At 53.9% G+C, this 19,370-nt stretch overlaps 8 protein-coding genes across 8 annotated transcripts; 6 read left to right on the forward strand and 2 right to left on the reverse strand.

Annotated features, from left to right (window-relative positions):
- Positions 1–1,145: 1,145 nt before the first annotated feature.
- N656DRAFT_802777 (uncharacterized protein) lies at positions 1,146–5,292 on the forward strand (the record flags this gene model as incomplete). Its single annotated transcript, XM_064818285.1, has 5 exons — positions 1,146–1,294; positions 1,383–3,210; positions 3,276–4,841; positions 4,892–5,006; positions 5,072–5,292. The coding sequence occupies 5 exons, from the start codon at positions 1,146–1,148 to the stop codon at positions 5,290–5,292; spliced, it is 3,879 nt and encodes a 1,292-aa protein (XP_064664874.1).
- A 148-nt stretch (positions 5,293–5,440) lies between these two features.
- N656DRAFT_720307 (putative isomerase YbhE) lies at positions 5,441–6,682 on the reverse strand (the record flags this gene model as incomplete). Its single annotated transcript, XM_064812438.1, has 2 exons — positions 5,441–6,242; positions 6,297–6,682. 2 exons carry the CDS (start codon positions 6,680–6,682, stop codon positions 5,441–5,443), a joined length of 1,188 nt encoding a protein of 395 aa, XP_064664875.1.
- A 2,413-nt stretch (positions 6,683–9,095) lies between these two features.
- Positions 9,096–10,085, forward strand: N656DRAFT_785413 (uncharacterized protein). The gene has a single exon (XM_064816381.1). It carries the CDS (start codon positions 9,432–9,434, stop codon positions 9,906–9,908), a length of 477 nt encoding a protein of 158 aa, XP_064664876.1. The 5' UTR covers positions 9,096–9,431; the 3' UTR covers positions 9,909–10,085.
- Positions 10,086–10,511: 426 nt separating this feature from the next.
- On the forward strand, positions 10,512–12,835 carry N656DRAFT_785414 (S-adenosyl-L-methionine-dependent methyltransferase). The gene is made up of 9 exons (XM_064816382.1): positions 10,512–10,953; positions 11,014–11,159; positions 11,225–11,266; positions 11,317–11,383; positions 11,459–11,486; positions 11,562–11,574; positions 11,639–11,728; positions 11,786–12,128; positions 12,195–12,835. The coding sequence occupies exons 1-9, from the start codon at positions 10,771–10,773 to the stop codon at positions 12,432–12,434; spliced, it is 1,152 nt and encodes a 383-aa protein (XP_064664877.1). The 5' UTR covers positions 10,512–10,770; the 3' UTR covers positions 12,435–12,835.
- N656DRAFT_515584 (uncharacterized protein) lies at positions 12,555–14,141 on the forward strand. The gene is made up of 4 exons (XM_064809927.1): positions 12,555–13,178; positions 13,262–13,336; positions 13,438–13,546; positions 13,608–14,141. The coding sequence occupies exons 1-4, from the start codon at positions 12,947–12,949 to the stop codon at positions 13,969–13,971; spliced, it is 780 nt and encodes a 259-aa protein (XP_064664878.1). The 5' UTR covers positions 12,555–12,946; the 3' UTR covers positions 13,972–14,141.
- N656DRAFT_785419 (uncharacterized protein) lies at positions 13,600–14,649 on the forward strand. The gene has a single exon (XM_064816383.1). The coding sequence runs from the start codon at positions 13,972–13,974 to the stop codon at positions 14,479–14,481; it is 510 nt and encodes a 169-aa protein (XP_064664879.1). The 5' UTR covers positions 13,600–13,971; the 3' UTR covers positions 14,482–14,649.
- A 77-nt stretch (positions 14,650–14,726) lies between these two features.
- Positions 14,727–16,264, reverse strand: N656DRAFT_785420 (cytochrome P450). Its single transcript, XM_064816384.1, has 4 exons — positions 16,209–16,264; positions 16,064–16,132; positions 15,284–15,922; positions 14,727–15,167 (listed from the first exon to the last, which is right to left on the reverse strand). Exons 3-4 carry the CDS (start codon positions 15,870–15,872, stop codon positions 14,731–14,733), a joined length of 1,026 nt encoding a protein of 341 aa, XP_064664880.1. The 5' UTR covers positions 15,873–15,922; positions 16,064–16,132; positions 16,209–16,264; the 3' UTR covers positions 14,727–14,730.
- A 1,359-nt stretch (positions 16,265–17,623) lies between these two features.
- Positions 17,624–18,847, forward strand: N656DRAFT_772670 (NAD(P)-binding protein; the record flags this gene model as incomplete). The annotated part of the gene is made up of 3 exons (XM_064813948.1): positions 17,624–17,968; positions 18,064–18,638; positions 18,844–18,847. The coding sequence occupies 3 exons, from the start codon at positions 17,624–17,626 to the stop codon at positions 18,845–18,847; spliced, it is 924 nt and encodes a 307-aa protein (XP_064664881.1).
- Between the last annotated feature and the right edge of the window lie 523 nt (positions 18,848–19,370).

Genomic DNA, 19,370 nt, shown 5'->3' on the forward strand with positions numbered 1-19,370 from the left:
TCCCGAACCCCTGAGATCTTGTGGGTAGACGTATCACAGGTGATCATTGTCATCCTTCAGATCGTGCAACAAAATCTCACAATGTGCGTCGAATTTTGGCGCAGTCACCCATGCGGACACTGGATGCCCATGGAGCTGGAAATTTTGTACGTACTAGTCAAAGCCCCCCGTCGCTCTCGCAGCGACAACCACTGTAAGGTAGTCTCTATAGGGGTTCTTGAAGGTCTAACCTGTGGTGAGCTTGAGCCGTGGGCGAACCACGGGAAACTACAAGAATTCGCCTTCTGGTTGCTCCTAGGGTACGGCCTAATATAAGTAAGGTAACTGCCTTAGGACCTCCTTGTAGGCTAGTAGTACTACCATTAAGGTGTATGCTGGGCCTACCTAAACTGCTCTGATGCTTGAAGACGAAACGCGGCAGTTGTGACGGCTCCCTAAGCTGGTCAAACCGAAGCATTATGCATTTGGAGAGGTCCGATGCGGGTATATTTGGACCCGAAGGTGCTATTTGCCACTCTGAGTTCTTGCGGTATACAGGTACGGAGTCAAAGGGAAAGCTGGTTAGCACCCTCGAGGTACTTACCTTACATACCACGTCATCGAACCCAACGACTATCTCCACTTTTCCTTCAGGGCTTCCAGCAGGTTTCAACTTTCAAGGCTTGTTCTAGATCTCGAAACAACTCCATCCAGCCCCACAAAGCTCTGCAATGCAATTCTCAAATTTCCGATGCTGTTCAGTTGTCAGGGCCGGAGTGAAAACTCCGGCCTAGAAGGGTTAAAAGCAGAAGGTACAAAGGAAAGGCACCTACCTAGGCCGATTAGCAAAGGACTTGTCAGAGATCAGGAAGGGCCTGGCTGGGCCGTTCAGTCGGGTCACGGTCAATGTCTCCGATCTCCGCGCCTTTGATGCCGTCATTTCTAGACCCTGAATCGAACCGTGGATCGCGAATCCCGATCCAAAATAATTTTCTTTCTCGCTTACTGTTTTTGCCTCTTGCTGTAGCATGACGCCGCATCGCATCTGTGAGCTGTCGGATTCCCGTCACCATACACTAATGGCCGACAGCATCTGATCTCAGGACAATACCACGTTCCAGGCACCAGACCGCACATTGCAATCCCCGTTAGCCCTACACCGAAGCATGAGCGAATATGGTGGTCCCACTGCTGGACCGTTATCGACTTCGCCGATGATCACGATTAACGACGACGTCGAACATATCGACACGTCGAACTCGGACTCAGACGCGCCATCCTTGTCGGAAGCAGCTCGTGAGCGCGAGACCTTCAAGTTAGTTCACTGATGGTCCATTTTCACTAACTCATTTCCCCTGAGTAGCGATAACTAGGGACACTGACCTGAGTTTCTTTCTGTGAAGATATGACTCCCTGGAGATCTCTACCGCCGCTCTACGGAACCCCGAAGCCGCCAAACCCATCCCATCAACCGTCCTGTCAGCCACCCCGGATCCAGGCCTCACCGCCTTTGCCCAGCTCGGGCTATACAGATTGGCCGGATCCCGCGCCTTGGTCTCCCTCTTTGACCGCAAGAACCAGCATATTGTCGCCGAAGCCGTACGAGCGACTCCCTTGAACCTCAACCAAGACCAGTTGGATCAACTATGGCTTTGCGGGACCGCAGTCCCCAGAGCGACTAGCATCTGCGAACATGTGCTCGCCGGACCTGCAGCCTCCCTGACGATACCGGGTAACGACACTGGAGGAGCCCCAAGCGATCTGCCAGTCTCGGTTGTCCTCAATTTGGACCAGGATTCGAGGTTTTGTGACGTCAAAGACACACAAAAGCGGTTCTACATAGGTGTTCCTATCCGGTCCCCAGCCGGCATCAACATCGGTGTATACTGCGTTTTTGACGACAAACCACGACAACACGTGTCTGCGGACGAGATACAGTTTATCCGGGATATGTCCCGAACCGTGATGGACTATTTGGACGCCAAACGATCACACGAATGGCACCGGAGGGAGGAGCGTATGGTTCGCGGGCTTGGGAGCTTCGTCGAAGGGAAAGCAACCCTCTCGAACTGGTCACAGTCCTCCAACCCATCTTCATTTCAGGATATTCCAGGAATACAAGAGGGGACCCTCAACAAACGGTTACGTGGCGCTGATCGACGCCCATCAAAGGTTTCCTTCCTAAGATCGGGGACGGAACAAGGAACAACGACATCCACAAGTCAGGAAATCGACGGCAACGTTCATAGTGGCGGCCGTGCTACTGGCACTCTTCGCAGCAAGACGCAATCTACCTGCAAAAACCCGTTGTCATCCGGAGAGGTCTTGCAAGACGACGTTGAGAGAGTTTTCTCCAAGGCGTCCAACATCATCCGGGAATCGATAGAGGTTGAGGGGGTTGTGTTTTTGGATGCAAGTATCAGGACCTTTGGGGGCTTGATAGGACTCGGACAAGAGATGCCGTCACCTCCCGCGCAGCTTGGCAAACAATCACCAGATGTCTCGGAATTTGAATCGAGCAGTGACGAGATCCCGGCATCCCAGTCGGGAGACACTGCTGAGGCTACTTGCTGCAGAGTCCTGGGTCACTCCACCTCACAGAGCTCCTCCATCAACGGAGACGAGGCTGGCCACCCTCTCGGCGCGTTTCCCGAGAAGTTTCTCCATTTCCTGCTGCAAAGGTACCCGCACGGCAAGATCTACAATATGGAAGTGCAACCTATCCCGCTGGCGGCATCGGATCTGTCGACCACTTCGAGACGAAGCGGCAGGGCAACAGACATGCTCCATGCTCGAACTGTTGGGGCTTTAGACTGGAGCTCCGAAAAGCCGAAGCGCCGGTCTATTACAGCCACACTTTCAGCCATGTTTCCTGGCGCTACAAGCGTGGCATTCATGCCGCTATGGGATTCCCAGCGGAATCGTTGGTTTGCTGGCAGCTTTGTGTGGACCAGGACACCGACACGTATCTTCACGCGCGAAGATGAACTCAGCTACCTCAAAGTCTACAGCTTAACCATTATGGCTGAAGTCACTAGGCTGCATATCAAGGCAGCTGACAGGACCAAGATGGATGTTTTGGGTTCTATAAGCCACGAGCTACGGTCTCCGTTGCACGGTGTTGTTGGTGCTGCCGAGCTTTTGCTTCAGACTCACCTGAACAGTTCTCAACAGCGGATTCTCCGTACGATTCAGATCTCGAGTCGTACTCTCCTTGACACCATTGGCCATGTAAGTCCTTGTACACGTCCCCGGCCTGCAATCTTCCGACTGCTGCTAACGCTTGTCTTAACTAGATTCTCGATTATGGCAAACTAGGCAAAATGAACCCCTTGATCAGGAGTAGTAGTAGACTGGGAAGAAGAAACTCAGCTCGTCGGCCCCAGAACAAACAGGACCCGGCTTCAGCAACACCCGACTTGCCGGAAGCGGCGGTACAACTAGACCGACTCACCGAAGAAGTCTTGGAAAGCGTCCTGGCAGGGTATACAAACATGAATCTCTCTACCGACGCCATGCTGGAGGCTGGTACTACCCCGACTTCAAGTCATCGTCGAACCCGCCGATCGCTTGCAAACGACAGCATCCCCAAAGCCGAGCAGACCCGAGGTCACGGCGGCGATCAAGATGATTTCGTCCAAACCCTCCTCGATATTGAGCCAGCAAAGTCCTGGTCGTTCCGCATACACCCCGGCGCCTTTCGACGGATCGTTATGAACCTGGTTGGGAATTCTCTCAAGTTTACCAAGGCAGGCTTGGTGAAAGTGCATCTGAGACAGCAATTACCGCCAGAGGAACCAGACAAGCAAGCTCCAGGTGTTGCCACAGTCCTCTTGACTGTCTCCGATACTGGCAAAGGCATGAGCGAAGAATACTTGCGGAATCAGCTCTACACACCTTTTGCCCAGGAAGACCCTTTTGCACCGGGAACGGGACTAGGACTCAGCCTCGTGCGTCAGGTGGTAACCGCACTAGGGGGTGAAATCCACGTTGAAAGCCAGGCCGGCAGCGGCACGTCTGTCACGGTGTCCATGCCGTTGTCTACTGGTGAAGGGTCGGACGAAGACGAAGAGGAAGATGGCATGTTTCGGGTCGCAGCACAAGAGCTGGCGGGCTTGCGAGTTGCCCTCCGTGGTTATGGGCAAGAAACCACAGCGACAGGGGCAACGGGCCATCCCACTGCACATGGCGAACGGCAGGCCCAAGTACAACTCGAGCTTGTACGGAGCCTGTGTGAAGGATGGCTGGGCATGCAGGTCGTGCCCGAAGCTCAGGCACAATGTTCGCCTCCGGATTTCGTTATCTCAGCACGTGGCTCTTTACCTCCCTTCGACGGCGATGGCACTTCAGGTTCTAGTACCTGCCCACACATCTTTATTTGCCCAAGTTTGAGCGTCCATGACATGAACGTCCAGGTCGGGCAGAATCGGCTACCCCTTTTTGTCGAGGTGGTATCACAACCACTGGGTCCACGAAAGCTCGCAAAATCGCTCTTCGATGCTCGACGACGATGGACGGATGCACTAGGTTCCTCACTGAAGTCAGACAGCTCGGAGACTCTGGCGGAAGAGAAGACTCTTGCACCGAGCCCCCAATCAGGGGGCACAGAAGTTGCGTCTTCCTCTGGACTTGAAGTCTCCAAAGTTGAAGATACGGCCTCGGAAATATTGGCGTTGGCTTCCACATCTACGAGGCTGGAAGCGAAACCACGAACCGAGTTACAAGACGACAACTTCGGCCCGCACCGCCCCGAAGTCTTACACGCAGGGCTGCATGCTTCATCTGAGTCAGTAGCCACACTGGGGCCTACGACGACTCAACGCTCCGTCCTTATCGTCGATGACAACCCTATTAATATCAAAGTACGCACTTCCTATTCAAATCCATTCGAAAGAGATGCTGACAGTCAAAGATATTAGCAGCTTACATCAAGAAGCTTCATCAGCCGTATAGAATCGCCACAAATGGGCTTGAGGCCCTTGACATGTATACACAGTCGCCGTATGAATATAACTGTCTACTTACAGGTAAGCCCATCAACCTTACATCTTGCAAGCACCCTTTTACGATATACTTTTGCTCACAAAGTTAGATATATCTATGCCTGTAATGGACGGTCTCGAGTCTTCCCGCCGGATTCGGAAGTTCGAACGCGAACAAAATGTCCCTCCCTGCAAGATCATCGCGCTTACTGGCTTAAGCGGTATTGATGTCGAACAAGATGCGTTTGCAAGTGGCGTCGACGTGTTTTTGACCAGACCAGTAACGATGAAAGACATAGTTGTTACTTTGGAGGAACTCGGCATTAGTTGAGATACCTGGGCAGGCATAAGCTTATGCATACGGTTGGAGGGAGACTAGCCCAGGTGGGAGAAACTGGAATAAAACATTGTCCAGCTGGACAACGTCATTCCTCGCAAGGAACCGATCCATCTACATATAATATCTCAACTCTGGCCCCTTACTCAACCCACACAACACCGCTGAGCCCATCCTCCTCCCCAGCCCGGCCCTTCTGGCCCACCTGAATGTTAGCCACGAGGTTTCCAAGCTTTCCCGTAGCCGGGTCCCGGGCGATGATGGCAACGTTGGAGGACGTCTGACCGCCGACCGCCACAAGGGTGCCGTCCTTGTTGAACTGGAATGTCCGGGGGTAGTACGAGTACGAGTTGGCCGCCTCAAGCCATGCGATGACGCCTGTGCTGGGATCAATGGTGTACGTGGCGATCGAATCCTGCTGCGCGCCAAACGTCTGATCGGCCCTGTTGGAGGCGTACAAGAAGTTGCCCACCACCCGGATCTCGGCGGCCTTGGTCATCGGCCCGCCCGTCTTTCCAGCGGCATACGTCGATAGGGTTTGCGTCTTGGACAGGGTCAGGCAGCCTGAGCTGGACGAGTTGCTCGGGTAGGCGACGTCCCACGCTGAGACGGAGTTGCCGAGCTCGTTGAGCGTGTAGGCCTTTTGCAGGCCCGCGGAGGACTTCCAGAATTTGATATGCCGCGGTCCGTCTCCCGCGCCAGTCTTGGCTTCGGAGCACAAGCTCAGCCTGCCGCTGCTGGCGTCGATCTTGAAGATGCGGATCAGGTCGGCGCCGAGATCCGGCACGAGAATGAATTTTCCTGTCGGGTCGAGATGGACCTCGTGAGGATGGGGCACGTCCTGGCGTGGATTCGGACCGCGTTGCGCCATGGTAAACTTCTCCAGCTGAAGCACTGCGCTGGCCGTCAGGGGCATCTTGTACGTGGTTACCGTGGACGGCGAACTAAGGAACCAGTTAGCCTAACACACTTTTACATCGTGATTAAAAGGGACTTACTACTCGGCCGTGGCTACGAATCCCCTGCCATCTGCGCCACCGTACAACAGCCCGTGGACGCTATTGCCTGTCGTCCGCACCTGGCCCGTCAACGTAAGCCTGCCGTCGGTTGCAACGCCGTACTCAGCAATAACGCCACGGCCTGTCCACGACTCGTCGAAGCAGTAGAGCTTGCGCGAGTCCGCATAGAGCTCGATCCAGCCCGGCGTGGTTCCGCATCCGCTAGTCTGAGATGTGACGGAGAGCGTGCCGGTAGTGTTACTACTTGTGGTCAGCGACAAAGTGTAGATGCCGCCGGCGAAATGTGATGCGATCAGGCTCGCACCCCATACTCCTGGGGCGAGAATGATCCCAGTAAGCTGAAGCACCTGGAGAAGGCGAGGCATGGTGAAGTATTGGGCGACGTATTACCTTTGCGAAAGCCATGCTGTCCCCGTCGAGGAGCAACTGAAGCTATATACCTACCTTAGCTTAACAGCCTACATCATACATGTAGGCTGTAGCCGATCATGGGGCAGGCTAGCTTGTCCAGATCCATCCTCCCCTTTTAGCCGGTAAGAGCCTTGACTCCCATTGAGGCGGTTCTCAGCTACCCCAGAATTTAGCTGAGTTAGGGACGCAACTCGTTCCGGGCAGTAATTAAGGATATTAATGCTCCCCGCTTTTGCCATCTGCTTCGCCAGTAAGCTGGTCCGTGGCTCCGGTTTAATTGTGCCCCTTGCAGCGGGTTTATACACTGCAGGTGGAGCTCTGTGAAACGGGGGGCTTCATTCACACCACATTGGTCCGCCATCACCGCTTACAGCCCACTCTGTCGGGTTTCATCAGGACGGGGCTAGGATCGTCTGCTTGCCGACCACAGTACCGATCTAAGCACTGCTTTGATAAGACTCCGAAGACTTCGAACGCGCTCACCATGGCTGTCATGTATGTGTAGCGCTACAGAACGAAAGCAAGGGAGGACTCAAATCAACTACTTGATTTGAATGGCTGTATTTGAAGTTGATTTGACTAGTCCACTGGATATTTGAAGTTGAACTTGATTTGTTCAAATATTTGCAAATATTTGAACACATCATGTATAACCCTAACCCTGGTTGAACCGCACCCACATACCTCTCTTCTAGACCTACCTTACCTACCTTCCAACCGCTCGAAATAGCTGAATCGCTTTAAAAACGCAATAAAATTCGAACACGTTCGTTTTTCGGTAGGCTGACTAAGTAGTAACTTACTATATACTACAGTATAGGGTCCAAGACTACCCCCCGAATTCCCCCTAAAATATATATAAGAAAGTGCCTGACTGGCTGAGGTTCTGTTTGCAAGACGGCGATGGGAACAGCGACGGGCGTTGGGCGTCGGGAACGATTGTTTGGCATTGTATTCATGGTAGGTAGAAAGAATTCGAAGGAAGGAATTGAAGCCTGGGAAAATCTAGAAAAGTAAGCAAATTCGATCAAATATTTGAACTTGAGTATATAACCTGTTTGATTTGAACGGTATTTGAAGGCGGCTTTTTGATTTGAAACTTGGAAGGCTCTAGTTGATTTATTTGATTTTGATTTGAATTGAGTCCTCCCCTTTACGAAAGTATTGCAGTCCTACTTCCATTCGTTCAAGTTGACATCCAAGTTGAGCATGCGTTGGCCCAAACCATCTTGACTTTCGAGCCCTCCTCACTTAGGAGATCTCACTTTGTCGATTTAGGTACTTACTTATTACTCTGTTGTAAACTTAGCTGCCCTCCTCGCGCCTTTGCATTTCTCCGTTCCGTCCGAGGGTGATGTTCTGCCTTGAAGTTCATAGACAGCACCCTCGACCCAGGAAAGAGACTTCTTTATTCGTCATCCTACCAGTATATAACAAGCGCTAATTGTCGTTCTGTGACCATACATGGATTCACGATGCCCTTTCCAGATTAGCGGGATAGCACAGCTATCTAGGTAGCTTTAAGTCGATAGTACTACCTAAGGTAGGTAGAAATGTACTTGTGGGCAATCAACAGCCTACTAGGCACCTATGTACCTCAAATCTCTAACAGACGCGGAAGTTTGCTCTAGTGTCAAGATACCACAAGTAAAGTACCTTAGGTACCTTAGTAGCTTGTCTTACTGTGAGCTTCATGAAGCCCAGTGCAGCCCATTGCTATCCGTTGGCAAGAGCCCGGTGTGTCTTCGTTCCGGGCAGCGCTGTGTTCAAATATACGGTTATGGGGTACCAACATGATTGTATTCAGCCTTGAGTAGGTACTAGTAGCTCAAACGCCTGGGGAGCAGCTTGAATACTAGTAACTAAGGTAGATACAAGTAAGATAACCCTGCTCCCACCGACTTGTACTGTACTGCGTCCTGTGATAAAATGGCTTGTGGTGTCTGCCCCTGAATCTCAACACGCTTGTTAAGATAGAAGCCCTGAGGACGTATCGTTGATGATCCCATGTATCCAAGTTCTCATCGACAACAACTTCCATCGGCGAATCATTCGTGGAGGTGGCCTTGATTCCCGCTTTAAGATCTTCCACCTAAGCGGAACAATAAACGATCAGGCGAAAGAACGGAGCTATCCGGGGTTGCAGTAGGTTCGTCGTCGTGTTTTCTTGATCCATGGCATGAAGGCAGCTTACTCGAACAGGGTACTACTACCTGGAAGTATACTTTGTATGGGTAAAGGAGGCGGAATACATCTCCGTGATCATTCGCATCCTGGTTGCGAGCTGCACGTTACGGCCATTCATGAATTGACTGAGGATCAACTCAACATTTGTGCACAAATGGACGTCATCATACCGTCTCCGTCGGCTCATCCATAGATTCTTTACCTGGATGTATCTGAATATTCCCAGCTGCACCGACGTCATTCATAGGCAACCTCTGGGCTTATTGTTGCTCTCCTGACTCGGTACCCGTTCATTGTCCTGGACAAGACGCACTAGTGACGACAACAAAACAAAGGTCCAACCAGCACCTCGCGACCTGCGAGGAGGTATGCCATAGCGTATAATAGAAACCCATTAGTAGTGAAGAACTTGAGAAAAGTGAGGAGCCGTTCTTCTCAATTTCCACCGCATCTTCTCTTCTCCTCCTAACCGGCACCTTGAAGAATTTATCACATTGCAGTTCAGGAGACATCATCATGGATACGAGAAGGGGATTTTTTGAGGGGAAAATCGCTCGCGCCCTCCTTGCACTTAACAACTTTGTCATCTTAGCCTCGTCGGCAATCATCACCGGCATCTTGTCGTACCTGATCCGCCACTCTAGATCTCGCGGGACGCACTTGGTCTACATGGAAGTCATTGTATGTCGAACAGAGGATTCCAGAGTTGGTGGTAGTCTAACTGCGTTGCAGGCCGTCCTCACCCTCTTTCTTTACCTGCTCGCCATGGTCCTGCCAGCGCTCAAGCGATACCGAGGATACATGCTGCCGCTCACTTGGTTGCTCACGTATCTGTGGCTCACGTCCCTCATCTTCTCGTCGCAGGACTACAGCGGACGCCGGGCGCTTAACAACTCGCCTCCTGGTTTCGGCCGTCTGGGGCACAAGCACGCTGTGCAGGCTTTTACCATCATTGGATTGTGCGTCCTGCATTGTTGCCCGATATCTGCATGAGACTAACACAAAATAGTGTGTTCCTCCTCTTCAATACCATCCTCGAGGCCCTGATGTGGGCAAGCCACCGGAGAAAGAGAGGGGTCACCGCCCACGACGCGGAAAAGGATCGTCCTCTCACCACTTCGACGGCCGCGCCTGGTACTGCGAATACAACTGCGCAGCCTGCAGTGTGATTGGGCTATGGTTCTTGAGGTCGGGAGTGGGGGATGATGGAGCTTATCTTTGTCCTGGAAACATGGACATACTCCGGGATTAGTGGGCACACTTCGTCTTATTATTTTAATGCCAATAGGGGCTGCATGTCCTGCTGCATGCTGGCCCGGGCGATATCGTTCGAGATATATCAGCTAGATAAGTAATGTTAGGGAATCTTAAACCACATGTTTTCAAAACAGTAGCGCTACCCGGTCTCGGTTCGTCACAGGCTGCATTAACGTGGGTTACTAGAATTGGCAAATCGGAAGCATTGAACGGGCGACGGAGCTGGCAAAGGTCACCGGCGTGCGGGGTTCAGGACGCACCTGGCAGTCACGTAAACTGTTTGGACGTAACCTACCCCTCGATATCACCGCATGTTGGTTCTGCGAACAGCTGTCGGATGCACGCTACCCGGTCACCCGGCAAACGGCTAGGCCGAGTCGAGTTATCAGCCCCGCTTCGCCGCGTTCCATGACAGGTGACAACTGGCACTGGCCTGCTTACATGCCTCCATGCCTCCATGGTCCGCGGGGTCGTCAAGACTTTTGCTGGGTTGTCCGGTCCGTAAAATAACTCGCATCACGCCGTCCGGTTACACGCCCGTACAGTGCTGTCTCACCATCTTTCGGACTCTCCGCTTCAGTCCACAAAGGGTTTCTCCATGGCGGAACAGAAAACCACTACCGAGCAGCCCGCTCCGGCCACGGATGCGCCATCGACTTCGGCCGCGGCGGCAGCCACCACTCCGGCGGAGCCAAGCACCTCGACCGCTCCGGCCGAACCCGCCGAACCTGCCGCCGCATCTACTACTGGCGTGTTGCCGGCCGAGTACTGGACCTCGCAGGTAGGACGAGCGAGCATTGGAGGTTGACATAGGTAGCCGGACACGGCTGATTGGGATCAGGCACCTCCTGGAGTGACCGAAGATGCGGACTCATCGCTCGGAACCGATGTCGAAAGTTCCACGGCATCCATCACCTCCAGCATTCTCGAGTACCGCACCCTCTACGGCCGAACCTATCACAGCGCGCATAGCAATGCCCAGTACTGGTGAGCAACTGCCTCTGTCGATGCTTTACAGGTTTGCATGCGACGTCAAGTGCTGATTCGCCCAGGGCCTCCAACGACGAGAGGCAGTCCGAGGCCAATGACATGCTGTACGTGCCAGTGGTGGCCAGTTGGGTATTTCCGTCACTGACTCTAGCAGACACCATAACTTGACCCTGCAGTTGGATGGCAAGCTCCACCTGGCGCCCATCAAGAAGGACATTAAGGTATGTGCATATGTTGCTCAATTGCTTTGCTTCCGCCTTTTGACGTCGTCAAAATGCTGATTCGCATCATTTTAGAAAGCAATTGATATTGGCACAGGGACAGGTTCGTCTTGCGATTGACAGATCAATCATCACTTGTCATATTTACTAACTTGAGGACTCTTCGCTTGTATCACAGGTATTTGGGCCATGTAAGTAGAGTCCAGACGTCTTCTAAGTGCTTGAGCGCAATCAGACCTTGTTGACTGCTCCTAGCGACTTCGCCGATGAGTTCCCCGACACCCAGGTCATCGGTACAGATATCTCGCCAATCCAGCCCTCCTGGGTCCCGCCAAACCTCAAATTGTAAGTCATGTGGCAGGACCAACAGGAAACGGCTTGTCCAGACGCTTACCTGCGCAGCGAGATCGAGGACTTCACACAGCCATGGACATTTGCTGACAACTCGGTTGACTACGTGCATATGCGATGGCTAGTGGGCAGCGTCAAGGATTGGAACGAGCTCTTCAAAGAAGCGTACCGAATCGTAAAACCAGGGGGTTACATTGAGAGTTACGAACCCGACGCCTTCATGATCAGCGACGACGGCACCGTCAAGGAGACAGATGCCATTGCTCAATGGGGACGCATCTTTGCCGAGGGCGGCAAGAAGCTTGGCCAAACATTTACCGTCTACACCGATGAGTTGCAGAGAAAAGGCATGGAGGCGGCTGGCTTTGTTGACATTCAACAGCACGAACTGAAGGTCGGTCGCCTCTTCATATACGCACTCGCCTAGTATCAACTGAAATAACTGACCCCGTTGCTACAGACCCCCATCGGCCCCTGGCCCAAAGACGAGCGCTTGAACGAAATTGGACGCTTTTCACAGATGGTTTTGGACCAGGATGCTGAGGGATATATCCTCTTCATCGCCAACACTCTGGGCTGGACACGAGAAGAGATTCTTGTCTACCTCGCCATGCTGCGTCGCGAGATCCGTTCGGCAAAGCACCATGCCTACTACCTCCAAAGGGTCGTCTGGGCCCGCAAGCCCGAGAACGACTCGTAGTATGGATGCAGTGATGTTCCTAGTTTCTGTTGACGTCCCTTTTGCTAGGTAGCAAGCGTGCAAGCTCTAGAACGGCAGTATCATAGGACTTGGGTATATGAGCCATTCTTCTATCTCGCAGTCTCAGATGACTCGGCTGAGCATCATGATCGACTGTGGATTTCTCATTACACAGTGCACATGTACACGTATGAGCTACGGTGATCATCAGCCCAGCCACCAACGGCACACTCCGCGCTTTTGCGTGATCGAGGCTGAGATCATGGATGCGCTAGAGACAATAGTTTTCCGACATCCAATCGCCGACCTGGTCACTGACACGAAGCCGATAGTGTGCAGCGTAGCTGATCAAGAGGCGCATTTGTCAATTCAAGGGCAGCCTTGGGGCTGCTTGACCGGGAAATTGAAAAGAGCGGTGTTTCTCAGTTCAGCTCCATGGATCCGGCTGCTCACTTGAATGCTTCTGCGCGTTGACTTCTCTTGCAGTTTCATCGGGTGGCAGTACTTGTACTATGGTTAGCAGCCTGAGAATTCTTGCACAGCTCGTGCTTGCACCCTTGGCAGCTCATGGCTTCCGGTTTTCACCGAGCTGGCAGTCGGCTCGACCGACCGACGCCATCGACGCTGACACCGGCCGAATGGCGAATTTCCGGCTGAGCCCACCCCCGACCCCCGGACCGGTGCTCCCGGAGCTTCTGAGGCGCGATGAAGGCAGGAGCTGCGCCTACGAATCGGGCAAGCTCGGTAATCCATCTACTGTCCATTTCCATCTCGCTGTCAGTCTGAGCACGACTTGCTAACTTACTGCCTGCTCCCTGGTCACCTAGGTTGGGCCTTCACCTGCGTTGATTCCGAATACACTTGCAGTACAAGCTGGAGTGCAGGGCCTGCGGGCGTCTTTGGTATGTACAACAAGTATTGTCAGGAAGCGAAAGCAATGCTTCTTTGACAGAACTCTTCTTCTCCGAAGCGCCTCGGGGAAGTGACTGATGCCGTTCGTTAGGCTGCTGCCGCAAGGGGGCAACCAGCTGCCGTATAGAGACATCATGCCTCGACTATGCCGCGTACACGAAAGGCTTGTGCAGTACCCGGGGGGTGTCAACTAGGTGTTGGTATGTAAAGCAAGAGATCGCTGGTCCCGGCCCCACGCTAACCATACCGTCATGTTCGCAGCTCGGATATCTCTTCCCCCTACTGCAACGCTCACACCCTCGTCGACATGCGAAGCTTGTCTTTAATCATGTGTGATAGCACAGATACGTTCATCCCCCTCTATGCCACACCAACCGGCGGGTTCTCTGCCTCGACTACCAAGAGATCAACCTCGTCGTCCACAACCTCGTCCACAACATTCAGCTCATCAACATCGACGGACTCAAAATCTCAAATTCCGGCCACCACAACCTCCATACCAACCGCAACCGCCACCGCAGCGGCCTCCGAGTCTAATCCCATCAGCACAGGCGCGATAGTAGGCGGCGTAGTCAGCGGGGTAGCGATTCTAGCCGGGTTGGTGGCGTTCATCGCATGGCTGTAAATGCGTCGGAAGCGCGGAGATTCCCATGGAGCAGGAACACCGCAAGCTCACATGCAAGAACAACACCACCAGCACCAGGGGCCGCCGCCGCCACCGCCGCAACAGTTCAACAACAACACCAGCCCGCAGCAGCAGCCAGCGGCCCAGTACCAACACAACGGCCAACACAACGGCCAACACAACCCGGGCCACGTGTCCATTGGAAGCTGGAGCCAGGTGACGCCCGTCGACCAAACCGAATCGTCGCCCAGATCACCCAACGGGGTCATCAGCGTTCAAGCTTCAGGCGGCGACCGTGACAAAGAGGTTGTAGGCATGGGCCTAGGCGCGGTGAGGGTGCATGTGGCGCCCGTGGATGTGGACGAGCAAGCTGCTCAGCACATGCAGCAGCAAGGGCAGCAGCCTCATGCTACAGGTGGAGGCGGAGGGCAGACGCAGGAGCTGCCGCTGCCGCATTATATGCCGGGCCTGTATCTCTCTGAGCTGCCGCAGCCACAGCCAGCTAATTAGCGAAAGGGGTGATGGATCTCTTAATCTTGGACGGAAGAGGTTGATTTGCCTTGGTGACTATAAGGAGACCGTCACAGGGCATTGGAGGCTCCAAGCCCCTTAGTGCAACTCCATTGAAGATTGAGATACCTTAAGTATCAGTGCCTTGGTTACCTAGACTGTCACTGTTCAAGACTGAATACACAAATAATCATGCCCATTTGACCCTAAACACCGAGCCCTCTCACAACTAGCTGAGAGCGTTACCTGTCATACCACCGTAACCTCTCTCGCTCTCGCCTTGACCAGAACAGGTAAAGCCGGGTTGGGCACGATGAACAAATTATTTGGCAGGTAGAGCGGGCCCTTGAGGCCCTCGTCAGTGTGCTGAAAGTCGTAGCCCATCAGCAGGTGGACGAACATGAGTTTTATCGTCTCCTGCGCGAAGAACCGGCCCGGGCAGGCGTGCCGGCCGGCTCCGAAGCCAATCAAATCCTCGCCGACCGATGCGAAGTGGAACTTGTGGACGTCGGGCCCGGTACGCTTGCGCAGGTGGCGGTGGGCGTCGAACTTGCCAGCATCCGGGTGCATGTCGGGGTCCATGTTGTGGTGGTAGCTGGGGAAGGCCACTTCGTGGTCTGTGGGGATTACGAGCCCGTCCTTGAATACCCATGGCCCTGTCGTGATTACTCGCTGCACGGCAGTGTCTATAGGATGTGTTACTGGTTAGTACACGTTAAGCTGATGGATCGTCGCCCGGGGACCGGAGAGAAACAGGAGAAGTGGGAGAGATAGGGAGCAGGCGTGCTGAGAACACACATACATTGAGTTAGTGCATGCATTCGTGAGCTTTCTCTCATGAAGCTGTCTAAGACGCGCAGCTCGCCCAGCGCCTGGCGGGTCCACACGGGATGCGCTGCCTGCACCCGCACAATCTCCTCCCGGATCTCGTCAACGGCTTCTGGGTGGTCGATCAAGTCAAAGAGGATGCAGAGCGCGGTGCCCGAAGTGGTGTGGATGGACGCGGTCATGATGACGAAGAGGTCTTGGACCAGCTGGTCCGGCGTGAGTGTCTTGCCGTAGGACGAGTGTGCATCAAGCAGCCACTGCACGCAGTCCTCGTATTCGCGCGGCCCACCTGTCTTTCTTCTGCCCTCCTTCAACTCCCTCTCCACCGCAGCCCTGCGGGTTCCGAGCACGGGAGCCAGGAGCTCCCCGGCGCGCCGGCGATACCTCCACATGCTGCGAATTCCGGGATGAATGTACTGAGATAGCCAGTAGAGCCAAGGCGGGTACGTCTGCTTCACTTGCCCCGGAGCGCTCAGGGCCGCCGCAACGTAGCTCATGGACAGCGTCTGCCATTCCGAGTCGAGACCACCCAGCTCAGGACCGACGACTACGCAGGCCGACATGCTGGCAAATACTCGCAAAATCAACTGGTATGGTTGTATCGACGTCCAATCTGCCCCATGGTAGATTAGATTATAACGGACTAGCAAGGAGGCACCCCACCCCCCCCCTCGCTCCCCTTCGTTTCAGGGGCGGGCAAGAGGCGTGGGAAGCTGGGAGCGTATAGGGGGAGCACGACGGGCGGACTACCTACCTTGGCACGGTGGCATCTCTTTCTTGAAGGAAGCCAGACAAGCCTCTTGGAGGCGCTCGATCAAATGGACTGGTGGGGTTTAGAGTCTTAATAATCAAGAGGTCCTCGAGCAACCGAAGGTGTGCCAGCAGATGGGGATACAAACCGAGGCCTTTATTCATGCCGATCCTGCCGGCACGAGCCACTTCGTCCGTGATGCCCGGCCCCCCGATCTGAGTCAGGATGGATTGCTAAGGTAAGTATCGTAGGGAATGATGGCGGTTAGCGCAATCACAGCAACTATGAGAGCAGCAGAGCGACTGTGCTCGTAGATATCGTGTGTACATACCATGTCTAAGTGGCGCCAAAAGCTCATACGGCTCTCAGGGACCCATTTCACCTCTTCGAGGTACTTGAATGGCAGTATGATCATGGGCCGTTTGGGGTCATTGGGGTTGCGTATGCAAAACGGCTGGTCGTTCTTGGTGTACTGAAAAGAACGATTAGAAACCAGCTTCTTTAGCTTAGGACGGTAGGATTCGAAGAGTCACACTTTGTTGTAGCCCCGAGACAAGAGCTCGGCGTATCCGGCCCTGTAACGTGAGGGTGAGTTGTCCCCGTCGAAGCATACATACGGTAGGTCAAGCTTGGGCGACGGCCGTTTTGCGAAAGACCATATCGCAAACGCAGCAGCTGTGACAGCAACAACGGATAGAAGAGCGACCGCCATGTTGACCGCACCAGCCGGCAGACTTGAACAGGAGAGGAACAGGTTAGTAGGCCGAGCTTATGGTGAAACTAGCACCTCAAATTCCAAAAGACCAAAAATCGCCTGCGTTTGACGGGAAGAGCAAAATCCAAATCCAGGGCCCGGGAGTTGAACAGCTACTAGTAGTAGTAGTAGTACCTCAGTTAAGGTACGATTTGCAACATGAAGGGCGAGGTGGGTCAAAGTAGGCATCTAGTCGCCAGGGGGGGTTTTGAGCGCGCTGACTACCTACCTGCACGTTGGCAGCAGGTTCCATTTCAAGTTGCACTTTGCCGGCCAACACAGGACCTGGACCACAACGGAGCCGCATTCTGTACCGTGCCTAAAGATGAACTGTGGACGGTGTTATTGCATACCTATTCGACGGTAATTGGTAAAAGAAAATCTGTCGGCTCGGGGTAATCGGCAGAGAAGCGGGTTGGAATCCAGGCAACTTGAACAGGAAGTATCGGCTGGGAAGTATCGGCTGACTCAAGATTCAGAACGCCAACAGCCGGGTGAGGTGCTGTTCATAAGTAGCAAGCTACATAACAACTGGATATCCAGGACCAACAGCCAACAAACTTAGAAAACGATGTTCCTGAATCCTCGATTTATTGGTTAGCACATAGGTGACCCAACACATCTGATCCTCCCGCCCCTTACCACCTTGTCCCCTCCGCCAGGTCCCGTCCACGATTTTCACCCAAAGCAAGCCTTTTCTTAGCAGTTCTGGATAGCCAAGCACCCACATACATACCATAGCAGTCCCCAGCATTAGCGGCTGGCGCCTACCTCCCTAGGTACCTTACCTACCCGACCTTTCCCTTACCATGTCCAATCCCTCGGCCCTTTGGCAAGCGGCGCGCCACCCGCCGGCCGATGTCACGGACCCCACCCTCTTCCGGAACAAGGCCGTCCTCGTTACGGGCGCCAACTCGGGACTCGGCCTGGAGGCCGCTATAAAGTATGCCGGGCTCGGCGCGAACCCGCTCATCTTGGGCGTGCGCACGGCCGAGAAGGGCGCCGCGGCCCGCGCCGCCATCGCGGCGGCGTCGGGCTGCTCCCCCGACGTCATGATCGTGCTCACGCTCGACTTTTCGCGCCTCCGCACCGTCGCCGACTTCGCGGCTGAGCTGGGCAAGCGTGTAACTGCGCCCTTGCACGTGGTGCAGCTGGTATGTATTGAATCTGACCTGGAGCTGTTGACCACAAAAGGAAAACCTACTGGTATGGTTGAGCTAGACTGACTGACGTTGATGGACTGAACCAGGCGGGCGGCGTGGCCCCGCACAAGTACACGGTAAGCCCGGACGGGTACGAGATGGCGTTCCAGTGCAACGTGCTGGCGCCGACGCTGCTGGCGCTGCTGCTGCTGCCCAAAGTGAAGGCGGCCGCCGATGCACTACCCAAGTCGACCGAGGGTGCGACAGTAGACGAGCGGACGTTCCCCGTCATCTCCTTCGTCAACAGCGTGGCGCACAACGAAGTCGTCGACGCCGACGTGCCGCGGGACCAGACGCTGGTGCAGCGCATCAACGACAAGACGCGGTTCGACCACATCAAGCAGTATTTTTTGGTCAAGCTGGCTGGGTGGTATGCCATGCGTGGCGTTGCGGAGCGGGTCGGCGATGTTCGGGCCGAGAGGGTCGTGGTGAATGCGTCGTGTCCCGGCCTGTGCAAGACCAACATGTTGAGCGGGACGCCGCTGCTCACCCGCATCATCATGGCCATCACCTACTTTATCATGGGCCGCACGGCCGAGCAGGGCGCGCGCACCATGATCAGCGCGACCGCTCTAGGGCCAGAGAGCCATGGCCGCTTCTGGACGAATGATACCTATCCGCCGTAAGTCTGCTTCATGCGATTTTTTTCATGGGTGGAGAATGAAATCCTGCCGGCCGGTTATACTGATACCGTCGTTTCTCCCTTTCAGTCCAAGCAAGCTCCTGTCGAGCGAACGCAGCACCGAATTATACCAGCAGACATGGGAGGAGATTTTGACAATTTTGCGCAAGCATGGCAGCTCTGATTTGCTCTAATTCTCTCTTAGTTAGTATCTGGGCACATACGTATGTAGGAGTAATACTTGCAGGAACTTAGGCAAGAGTGAGGTAGTGGCTTAATCTGCTGAGCAGAGTGGGAGACTGACTGATCCTGGATAACGTTACACATATTTGGCGTCAAACGTGTCGTGTGGGCCAGGGCCCGGCCCACACTGACTGCTTACCTCAGCCAGCCACACACCCCTATTTCTAGCCTGTACGTTGGCCCTGGGATTTTCCCTCCTTTTCTTCCTTTCTTTGGTAGCCCTAACAAATTCCACTAACGTTACGTTGACCTCTCTTCCTTCCTCCGTCGGTCCGTCGCCTCGGACAGTACTGCATGTGTTTAATGGACGAGGGGGGGAACGGAGGGAGCCTAGATCACCACACTAAATTATAGCCCTCTTGCAGGAACTGAATGTTCTCTGATTTTAGTATCGTATATATTACCGCGAGTATCTAAGATAGAGACTCAACACATCTAATTGGATTATCTACGGATAGATGGCTTGTAGATTAGTATAGTGTAACCACC

The sequence above is a fragment of the Canariomyces notabilis genome, assembly GCF_033297395.1.
Source record: "Canariomyces notabilis strain CBS 508.74 unplaced genomic scaffold N656scaffold_45, whole genome shotgun sequence".
In the NCBI taxonomy this organism is placed as follows: domain Eukaryota; kingdom Fungi; phylum Ascomycota; class Sordariomycetes; order Sordariales; family Chaetomiaceae; genus Canariomyces; species Canariomyces notabilis.

Excerpts from the sequence above, each read along its gene's own strand:
- N656DRAFT_515584 (XM_064809927.1), top strand. The coding sequence starts at position 12,947 with ATGGTTAGCAGCCTGAGAATTCTTGCACAGCTCGTGCTTGCACCCTTG. Across the intron at positions 13,179-13,261 it reads CTACGAATCGGGCAAGCTCG|GTTGGGCCTTCACCTGCGTT; the intron begins GTAATCCATCTA and ends CTGGTCACCTAG. Across the intron at positions 13,547-13,607 it reads GGGGTGTCAACTAGGTGTTG|CTCGGATATCTCTTCCCCCT; the intron begins GTATGTAAAGCA and ends TCATGTTCGCAG.
- N656DRAFT_785414 (XM_064816382.1), top strand. The coding sequence starts at position 10,771 with ATGGCGGAACAGAAAACCACTACCGAGCAGCCCGCTCCGGCCACGGAT. Across the intron at positions 10,954-11,013 it reads CCGAGTACTGGACCTCGCAG|GCACCTCCTGGAGTGACCGA; the intron begins GTAGGACGAGCG and ends GATTGGGATCAG. Across the intron at positions 11,729-11,785 it reads GTCCCGCCAAACCTCAAATT|CGAGATCGAGGACTTCACAC; the intron begins GTAAGTCATGTG and ends TTACCTGCGCAG.
- N656DRAFT_785413 (XM_064816381.1), top strand. The coding sequence starts at position 9,432 with ATGGATACGAGAAGGGGATTTTTTGAGGGGAAAATCGCTCGCGCCCTC.
- N656DRAFT_785420 (XM_064816384.1), bottom strand. The coding sequence starts at position 15,872 with ATGTCGGCCTGCGTAGTCGTCGGTCCTGAGCTGGGTGGTCTCGACTCG. Across the intron at positions 15,168-15,283 it reads AATGCATGCACTAACTCAAT|ACACTGCCGTGCAGCGAGTA; the intron begins GTATGTGTGTTC and ends CACATCCTATAG.
- N656DRAFT_785419 (XM_064816383.1), top strand. The coding sequence starts at position 13,972 with ATGCGTCGGAAGCGCGGAGATTCCCATGGAGCAGGAACACCGCAAGCT.